The 10,756-nt window shown below is 44.3% G+C and overlaps 1 protein-coding gene across 2 annotated transcripts; it reads left to right on the top strand.

Annotated features, from left to right (window-relative positions):
* Nucleotides 1-8,994, top strand: LOC311102216 (amyloid beta precursor protein binding family B member 1-like). Of its 2 annotated transcripts, none has more exons than XM_084143474.1 (14): nt 1-115; nt 863-1,513; nt 1,656-1,864; nt 1,995-2,054; nt 2,567-2,643; nt 2,781-2,841; nt 3,034-3,180; nt 3,585-3,712; nt 4,987-5,101; nt 5,836-5,920; nt 6,002-6,097; nt 6,286-6,401; nt 6,507-6,683; nt 6,875-8,994. In XM_084143474.1, exons 2-14 carry the CDS (start codon nt 880-882, stop codon nt 7,028-7,030), a joined length of 2,061 nt encoding a protein of 686 aa, XP_083999600.1. In that variant the 5' UTR covers nt 1-115; nt 863-879; the 3' UTR covers nt 7,031-8,994. The 2 variants fall into 2 exon arrangements, with proteins under 2 accessions (XP_083999600.1, XP_083999601.1); XM_084143475.1 differs by having other exon boundaries at nt 6,002-6,082.
* The last annotated feature ends 1,762 nt before the right edge of the window (nt 8,995-10,756 follow it).

The raw sequence follows: 10,756 nt of genomic DNA on the forward strand, positions 1-10,756 counted from the left end.
TACAGCGCAGCATCAGTATCTGCTAGGAATCCAGATAAACGACCCCTCTATACGCCTTCATACGTGTGGAAATATGTAACAATAACATATTTTATCGAAGACACAGACAGCACAAGTAAGTAGATTTAGTAGCTAATGGCGCACATTTTAAAGTGCCGTCCTTTGTGTTCGTGTACCAATTCTGGCCATATTATTATGGGATGATGATGGCGGATGATACCCGTTATTTCAGATGGTCACCTAGCTACTGTGTAGCTAGCTAGCAAGGAGGCTAACCTAGCAAGGAGCCACCTAGCTTGCCTTTTAGTTGACTTAACGTTAGCTAAACCACATAGCTGGTATGCTAAATTAGCAATAATACAGTAGCTAGCGCTTGTCATGGCATTTAAATTGTTATTGATTGCTTGCTAAATTAGTAACTAGCAAGATAGCTGGAGAGGCCTAGCCAACTAATGTTAGCTAGTAAAGTTAGCTAGCTATATAGCGTAGCGATATGTGTCATATCTCATTGATAATGTACTGTAGCTAGCTAATGGCGCAGTTAACATTAGCTACCTAGCTTACTAGCTAGCTATTTTCTAAGTTTGCTTTAATGTGTCAACGTTAGGTAGTGAACTAGTTAGGCCGGGTAGCTAGCTACCTGGCTAGCTTGATAACATTACCTTTACCTCGCTAGCTAGCTAACTAACGTTAGTTAACGTTACAATGTCAAACAGTTGGCTAGCCAGCCAGGTCACTTGTCTCTCATAACTAAACTGACACATCTCTCACACTGCTCAATAGTTATTATCAACATTCGAGTGATCAGATGGGCAAAGGTATCTATTTTCTCTCTAACCTTACCCTCCTCTATTCCCCTCAGAGCTGCTGTATAGTACCATGGGTGGCCATGATGATGATGATGATGATGTGTCTTATCATTTAGCCAACAACCAACATCAAGATGAAGTGCTGAAAAACAAATTGAATGACAGCGGCCTTTGGAGTGACCAAGAATCCACTGGCGGCAACAATGCTAAGTGGGTCAAGGAGGGCCAGAACCAACTGAGGAAAGTAGCTGAGAAACATCAGGACCAGGACCAGAATGGGAACCAGGAGGATTTCTCCCCTCATAACACCACTGACGAGCAGCAGCAGAGAAACGACGAGCAGACCAAAGCTCCCAAGACCACCAAGACCCTGGGCTTGAAGGAAGAGGAGTCCAAGACCATTCTCAAGGAGCCACTACTCATCGACACTCTACTGTCTGCAGAGGATAAAGAGGGTGAGGGCGAAGAAGGCGACAAAGAGAAGGAAGATCAATCTGAGGCAGATGAAGAGGCCTGCAGTCTTATAGATGAAGAGAGGAAGTCCGAGCAGAGTAATGTGGAGGCTGAAAGAGAGGGAGGTGGGGTGGCTAGAAATCCCTGTCTGCTGTTCTCTAATGTAAATGGAACACCAAGTGATGAAGAAACCAACTGGCCAGCACTGTCTCAGGACAGCACTGTTGAAAGCCCTCCAAATGGAAACAAAGGTAAGGGCGGGTTTGTTGAAATCAGTTGTGTGACTTTTGTTGGAGTAATAATGATTATTGTCTAGTCTAACATAAGTGCTTCTCAGGTTGCATGCGACGTAAGCAGACTCCTCGTTCTAACCCTCCCCTTCTCTCCACACAGAGTCCTTCTGGGACTCTGAGGCCTTTGAGGCGGACACAGACCTGCCCTCTGGGTGGATGCGGGTTCGAGACACCTCAGGCACCTACTACTGGCACATCCCTACTGGCACTACTCAATGGGAGCCCCCCTCCCCTCTGGACAAGGTGGGAGACTCCATGATGTCCTCCAGTATGTCCCTGGAGACAACACCCTGTGAGGAAGAGCTTGAGGTGAGCTCTTACCCATAGGCCTTAGGGATGATTTGTGAAGTTTCTGTTCTGAGAAGTCTTAGATCAATGCTCTCCCAATTTAGAATATTTGGAGAAGAAGAGGCATCATGTTTTTGTCTGACTCTCCTAGGAAACATGGGGAGACCTCTCTAACCCAGATGAAGGGACTAGTGATGGAGAGCTGTGGAAGGTAAGAGACAGCTTGAATATTAAAATAAGTACTAATGAGAATCTGGACATGGTCAAGCCCTCATATTCAGGATATCCTTTACCAAAAGGGCAACACTGACACCACAGTAAAAAGAGAATATAATTATTTTAATATATATTTTAAATATTTTTTTATGTCTCAGATTATTCATTGAAAAACATAATTTGTAACATACACTCAACATAAACCCTCACCACAGACTCTGCGGATAAATCATTATTATGTGGGAAATAGTTGACATGGAAACAGAAGAAAAAGTAGGGTTACGTTTTTTTACTGTCTTGGCGTTTCCTAAGGGACAGAAGCAGAGCACTACGCTTCAATAGCCAAAATAATACATTCTGCCAATAACAGAGCACTTTAAATTTCCCAGCTTCAACCCTCAATATTTCAGTTTTAGAAACAGTGGATTTTAGAAGGCAGCACATCTGGATCTTGATCAACTTGGTGATAATGAATTGACAAATTCTTTGTCTTTTTTGTGATTGCAGGAGGGAGAGGTGGCTTCTGACCAGAGCCTGAAGGAGTTTGAAGGGGCAACCCTGCGCTATGCATCCATCAACCTGAAGTAAGTCATGTGGTAGCTTATCACATAACGTACTATCTCATTCTCAGCCAAAACAGTCTCTCTTAAACCCTCCATTCTTTCTCTTATTCTTTCTCAAACTATACCTGACTGGTAACTGTCTTGTAACTCTCTTGTAGCTGTTCCCAATCCGAGGGAGAGGTGAACCTTGATCCCCATGGCACTGACCTGGATGCTAAGGTACATTCAAATTAACTTACATTTACTCTCACTAAAGCACTGAGGCAGGAAGACTGTAGTCATCTGTCTGTCCCTTCCCTGTCATCATACAACTACTCTTCCCTTTCCTAATTTGACTGCGTCTGTCGGTTTATTCCTCTCCCTCTCTCCGGCCCATCCTGTGTTCTCTCTGGCCTCTATTTGCTATGCCAGTATTTTGCTGTGCGTTCTCTGGGCTGGGTGGAGATGTCTGAAGATGATATGGCACCGGGGAAGAGCAGCGTGGCTGTCAACAACTGCATCAGACAGCTGTCCTACCACAAACACAACCTCCACGACACTGCTGGCATCTGGGGAGAGGTGAGTCGGAGGACCAGAACTACAGGAAGGGACTGGGGTGGGCTCTTCCTGTCTGGGGGAAGAGCCTAGGGATGGGGTTCATGTCTGGCCGAGACCCTCTTTTTACCTTGCTTTGTCTTTTTTTACCCAGAAACTGAAGCAATTACCTCTCACAGTTACTGCTATTCCCTGCAGCTGCTATGTGTTGAACATCAGAGTAATTATAGTCATCCATATGCACCACTGCTTGGGAATGTCTCTTAATCTAAAACAGGATCAAGTCTAACCACTGTTTTCTAGAATATTATCAGTTGTAGCACAGATGGGCACATTCAAATGTAACTTGGTTGATCGCTAAGCCATTCAATTTCCTGTGCATGGTGGTGCTTCAGGAGGATAGTGATATGTTTGTGTTGTGTTATCAGGGTAAGGACATGCTGATGGTCCTGGAGAATGACACTATGAATCTGATCGACCCACTGGGCCAGACTCTGCTGCACTCCCAGCCCATCGCCAGCATCCGCGTGTGGGGCGTGGGTCGAGACAACGGCAGGTCAGTGTCCACTAGTCAGTCACCGTTTGGCACCACATCTGGAGGTTGTAAAGCACTGAACAACTGTGGCAGTCACATTAAGTGGTGTAGCTACACAGGCAGCCCAATTCTGATATTTTTTCAGCTAATTGGTCTTTTGACCAATCACATCAGACTTTTTGACATCCGATCTTTTTAGAGCTGAACTGATTACGGTAGTCAAAAGACCAATTTAATGAAAAAATGATCTGAATTGGGCTGCCTGTGTAAATGCAGCCTATGAGCCCTAACAGAGGACTTACATTCCTTACAAACCCCACTTGGCAATGGCATGCTCAAATACAGAACTGCAATCCTGAGACACCACTGGCCTATGGTGGGCTGTCCATGGTATTGCAATAACACCACTGGCCTATGGTGGGCTGTCCATGGTATTGCAATAACACCACTGGCCTATGGTGGGCTGTCCATGGTATTGCAATAACACCACTGGCCTATGGTGGGCTGTCCATGGTATTGCAATAACACCACTGGCCTATGGTGGGCTGTCCATGGTATTGCAATAACACCACTGGCCTATGGTGGGCTGTCCATGGTATTGCAATAACACCACTGGCCTATGGTGGGCTGTCCATGGTATTGCAATAACATTTACTTTCAAGGCACTGACATTCACTACAAATCTGATTTTAATTTTCTACTTAAGCAATAAGACACGAGAGGGTGTGGTATATGGCCAATATACCACGGCTAAGGGCTGTTCTTTTGCACGACGCAACGCTGAGTGCCTGGATACAGCCCTTAGCCGTGGTATATTTGCCATATACCGCAAACCCCAGAGGTGCCTTATTGCTATTATAAACTGGTTACCAATGATGTTAGAGCAGTAAAAATAAATGTTTTGTCATACCCGTGGAATACAGTCTGATATACCACAGCTGTCAGCCAATCAGCATTCAGGGTTTTAACCACCCAGTTTATAATAGTGTTTTTGTAATAACTGTGATTAACTGATCATTATTTATTTTCATGCTGCATTTCGCTGCCCTATACAGGGAAAGGTATTGTACAGATATGATTATTTGCAGTTCTTCTTGATCTTTATGCTCTCATGTCCCATGGTGTTTATCCAACATATAGTTTAATTGATTGTATTTTCATATCTAACATGATTGCATGCAATACTTTTTGTTTTGCCAGTTTTTCTTGTGGGTTGTTATCATTAAAGTTAGAGAAATGCATGGGTTCATGTAGCAGTATGTAAATGGTGTACTTTTCTGTATTTGTTACAACAGAGACTTTGCTTATGTAGCGCGAGACAACCTGACCCAGGTCCTCAAGTGTCATGTGTTCCGCTGTGACTCACCTGCCAAGAACATCGCCACCAGTCTGCATGAGATGTGCTCCAGGGTGAGGCTCCCATGTTTCCCATGTAATCCCATGTTTCCCATGAGATGTGCTCCAGGGTGAGGCTCCCATGTTTCCCATGTAATCCCATGTTTCCCATGAGATGTGCTCCAGGGTGAGGCTACCATGTTTCCCATGTAATCCCATGTTTCCCATGAGATGTGCTCCAGGGTGAGGCTACCATGTTTCCCATGTAATCCCATGTTTCCCATGAGATGTGCTCCAGGGTGAGGCTCCCATGTAATCCCATGTTTCCCATGAGATGTGCTCCAGGGTGAGGCTCCCATGTTTCCCATGTAATCCCATGTTTCCCATGAGATGTGCTCCAGGGTGAGGCTACCATGTTTCCCATGTAATCCCATGTTTCCCATGAGATGTGCTCCAGGGTGAGGCTACCATGTTTCCCATGAGATGTGCTCCAGGGTGAGGCTACCATGTTTCCCATGTAATCCCATGTTTCCCATGAGATGTGCTCCAGGGTGAGGCTACCATGTTTCCCATGTAATCCCATGTTTCCCATGAGATGTGCTCCAGGGTGAGGCTACCATGTTTCCCATGTAATCCCATGTTTCCCATGAGATGTGCTCCAGGGTGAGGCTCCCATGTTTCCCATGTAATCCCATGTTTCCCATGAGATGTGCTCCAGGGTGAGGCTCCCATGTTTCCCATGTAATATACTATTTCCTCTGGAATTACTCATTTCACGATGACCTGAACATGTCTCTCCCTACATTCAGATAATGACAGAGAGGAAGCTATCCAAGCCATTTCTGAGCAGGTACAATTATGACCAGTGCAAACCCATGGAGATTCCTGCTCAAGGTAACCCCTGTGATAGTTCTAGAGTTCATTTTATAACAGAAGCAAGACACCAGACACTAACTCCATCTTCTTCCTCTGCAGAGTTTCCCGTTCCAAAAAATGAGAATTTCCTACATTTCCTTGTGTATTACCTTGGTAACGTACCTGTGACCAAGCCTGTAGGTAAGGGACGCATGGGTAAGGAAATATTTTATTTACTTGGTAGTTAGGTAAATATATCTAGCTGTGCAGTAAAACATCTGGCTGTGCTTTGTGTGGGACTGTGCTGTGCTTTGCTTCACTGCATACATGACTAGCTAGCTACTCCCATGCAGTTTACCTTGCCTTATGGATACTGTTAACAGTATAACTTTCTCATCTCCTAGGTGTGGACACAATCAATGATGCTTTGGAGGCTGCAACGAACAGCACAAGGAAGCAGGATTGGACCCCCGTCTCTGTCAACGTGGCCCCTGCCACTCTCACCATCCTCACCAGAGAGGTAGTTACTAATGAACCCATCCACAACATCATCTCTGTTACACACAGACAGTTAGTAGGAGTCATGTCAGTATGTCTCTCTCCTGACTGTGCTGTGTGTCCCCAGACCGAGGAGGTGTTGTCAGAGTGCCGGGTGAGGTTCCTGTCCTTCATGGGCGTGGGAAAGGACGTCCACACCTTTGCCTTCATCATGGCAGAGGGCCCTGGGGACTTCATCTGTCACATGTTCTGGTGTGAGCCCAACGCTGCCAGCCTGAGTGAGGCGGTGCAGGCCGCCTGCATGGTGAGTCACCAGACTGGACAGTGGACTCCATTATTGATTAATCAGTGGTCTAGAGAGACGGGCAAGAGGATGATATGTTGTCTATAATATGGAACATTTCATTAATAAATGCCTGTTTCCTTGAATGGTATTGATGCATTTTAGTATCTCTACTGATGTAGTCCTGCTGTATGTCTGTGTCCTGTCCACAGCTGCGCTACCAGAAGTGTCTGGACGCGAGGCCTCCCAGCCTGGGCTCCTGCCTGACCACTCCCCCTGCTGACTCCATGGCCCGCCGGGTCAGGATGGGGGTCCAGAGTCTGCTGGGAAGCTTCAAGCAGTACAGGTCAGGGTCCCAGTCCCCCTGAGTAGAAGAGAGAAGATCTACTCCCCACCAACACTAACCCATCCCAGCAGCTTCTCTCTCTCTCTCTCTCTCTCTCTCCCTCCCCCTCCCCCTCTTTCCTTCGGCCTTACACTCCTTTTGGCCTTCCGTAGAGATAGTCCTGTCATTAGTGCATGGAGTTATATGTAACTGAGGAAATGCTTACTTACTAGTGATTGCGAAGTGTTTTTCTATACATCTACTGCATAACTCTCTTTTTGCTTTGTACTCAAACTGAATGAGCCCTGACAACGGCCCATTGTTTGTCCTGTTGCTGGAATTTAATCTGTTTGTCACTATTTTAGTGTTTTAGCAGAAACCATGTCTGGCAGGAAGTATTTGTATGATGGGATGTAACTACATGTTTCTTCACAGTAGGAAGTTAGGACGATTCCACACAGAAATACATCTCATTTCTTCCTCAGTGCAATTATGGTTGAGTCATGGGGCCATGCTCCTCCCCCAAACTCCTCCCCAAAAAGTAACAGCACCTCTTTTTTTCTACTGGTGTCTAAAGAAGGTCATGCAATCACTGTTGAGCCTAGTATAGTAGAGTCTCCTGATGTTTGTTTTACCCTGTACACTCCTCAGCCTCTCTCCTCCTGCCCAACTGAGGTTCTAAGAGCCCAGGTACAGTGTCACCTAGAGAGCTTTATGTTCCCCACTGCAAACAGTGTGTTTTAGTCTTCCATTTAAAGAAGTGAGTAATTATGTGTCACGTCGTAGTGAACAACCACTGATTTCGGAGTGTACTGTAGTTGCGTTTCCCATACATTTGCATGAACATTTGCAAGTTCAGTGCTTCTGTGCAATAATCAGACTTTCCTGTATGTGGTGGTGGTAGAATGGCTTGCCAGGCTTCCATAGGCTTATATAGCAGCACACACTGTGCTGTGGTTTCTTTCATGTGGGGGCCTGGCTAGGCTATCTGACTAGGGCTTGGCCAACAAAAAGAGGCAATGTTGAAAATAGATTTCTGGTCATGGAAAAGTGACCTAGAAAATACAACAGCTCAAGGCCTGAGTTTTCTATCTGAGTCAGTCAACCACAGCTGGTACCCACCACCACTAAATAGTACTGTAGGACCACACTGCATGTTTTAATAGCTTAGAGGAATAACAAGGGTAATATCTGCCTGCAGCGGTTTAGTGCTGAACTCTTTGTTATTGTAACATACTAGATGTGTGCTACTGTATGGTAAAGGGGGGGCTGTATTCTGTACCTGTTAAGTGTTTGTAAGGCATGTCACTAGCCTGTATCCGTGTCTATCAATATATAAGCTAGCTAGTAGTAGATTAGTTGTCACTGTCAGGTCCTTTCCACTGAGTAGCTGAGAGCAGGTCAGTATCTGTCTCCCTTAGTCACTGCCCTGGGACAGGGATAACATTGAGAGAGTGACTCCAATGGTTTGCATTTATGATTTTATTTATATTTTTTGTTTATTTTAATTTTTTACCACTTTTTGCTCTGTTTGGACCCTGGTCCCTCTAAGTAACGTATTTTGTATTGCTTTCATACACTATAATGGATACTACTGAGGAGCAGTTGCACATTTGCTCATTATTGATTGATTGATTGTATTAGAGAACACAAGTCAGACTAGTTGTGGTTTTTATGTAAAAAATAAATAAAAAATTAACAGTGTTTGTCAGAAGTATTTAGTGCAATAGTTAGTTGACCTATAACTAAATGAAACATGTCAAATATAGAAACACTATCTGGAATTAGACTGGATTGTTTAATACTATACTGTAACTCCTGTTCACTTATCATTGTGCTCCTTTTTCTAATTCTGTTATGTTAGTACTTCCAAGGTCAACATTAAAAACAAGATGAATACTGGAACACTAGCTGATACATTTATTTAACAATTTATGTAAATTAGGTGTATAAAATGTATCTGTATATAAAAGTCCCTGCACAAGAAATAAATGTGAACATATCTTATTTTTTGTTGGGGCGTTTTCTTAGTGGAAGAATTTGCATGGTTTTGGTATGAGGTGGCTGAGTGAAGCCATGTGGATTGGAGAGATTGTATTCCAAAAGGCAGTTGTGGATTAGCTCCGTCTGTAAATTGTCTCCTTTCGTAACCGGTGGTAGAACCACAGAAATCCTCCATTTTCAATCAATGGTTTTTATCTGACATTCCTGGGAATCCCATTAAAATGGAAGCAAAGCCAGACCAGGCAGGCTGTCTAGTCCTTTGCATATGTATGAAACTTGCTGACATTGGTTTTACCATATGTATAGTCCCGTGTAGCTCAGTTGGTAGAGCATGGTGTTTGCAACGCCAGGGTTGTGGGTTCGTTTCCCACGGAGGACGAGTATGAAAAAAAAAATGTATGCACTCACTAACTGTAAGTTGCTCTGGATAAGCGCGTCTGCTAAATGACTAAAATGTCAAATGTATTGTGAGAGGTGCAAGCATAGAGATAGACAGAGGACTCATCTTTGTATCTGTGCCATTCTAGCATCTGTGACAGCATGGGCAGCGCCATTGAGCCGATCTCCATTTTTAAGTAGTCCATTTTCTTCTTCACGATTGGCTGATTACTCATGATGACCCGGTTGGATATGACTCCCAACAGGGTCACCAGGAGGGATCAGCCAATGAAGTTGGAAGTCCCACCAAGTTGACTACATTAAAATGGTGGAAGCCCTCAATGGCGCTGCCCATGCTAATAAGGCCTTTTGGCCACTAAAGGCCTCTATCATTCTCTGTTGGTACAAGGCCCATGCATGAATAATATGCAGAGGTCACCCCATGTCACCTGTTCATTCATGACTGTATGCTGCCTCCTCCTGGTGTATTCAAAAGGCCTAGGGAGGGATGCTGTATATAGGCTGGTTATTGTTTCCATGGGAGATAGCTTTGGAGATGAAAGGTGCACATCAAGTGGTCCAGGCCCAGACGTGTAATGGACTCTCCGTCTGTACGAGGATACCTCTCCTATTCCCTGACAGTGGGACTGCACTGCTGTGCTGTGGGACTCTTCAAGGGCTTGGCGGTTATCGGGTCCTTTTTAAGGGATCGGCCAGCTTCCTGCCACATTCACACTGGGTTGGTTGTGTGTTTGGGGTATTGCTTGTGTTCCCTCGTCCCTAACTTTTACAATGTACTGTAGTTTGATTAATTTGAGGTGTGCTGGCTCACAGTGGGAGGGTGTCCGAGTTCAGTGTGTTGTTGATGGAGGTGACCCATATCAAAGTCCTGTTACCCTCCGCTACCTCCACCCAGAACTGGGGTTATTTTAGCGTATACTTCAGAATGCTCAAACAACATGCTATAGATTTGATCTTGGTTATTATTAAGTACTGTAGAAAAGTATTTTTATTTGACATAAGTCCTTACATGAAAATGTAAGGAAATATAATTATTTCTGTCTCTGATTTTCCTCTATCCTCAAATGTATTCATATTGTTCCATATGATTCTGACTGTGCGGTGGTATGTTTTTAGCCATCCATGCTTAAATCTCATCCTTGTGTCTCTTTATTCTACTCTTTCCTATCATGCTGAAACACATTTCTAAAGGATATTCAACATGTGTGAGTGTATGTGACTAGATGTGTTTATTCACATGTGCCTGCGATAATCTTTCACACCCACTATGTGTCAATCCCAATTTAAAGGAATTCGGCTCACGGAGAAAATAATCACAATTATAATTATTTCTATAATTATGCATACGGCATTTGTGTAATGGAGA

Source organism: Coregonus lavaretus (assembly GCF_964263955.1).
Source record: "Coregonus lavaretus genome assembly, chromosome: 26".
NCBI classification, from domain to species: Eukaryota; Metazoa; Chordata; class Actinopteri; order Salmoniformes; family Salmonidae; genus Coregonus; species Coregonus lavaretus.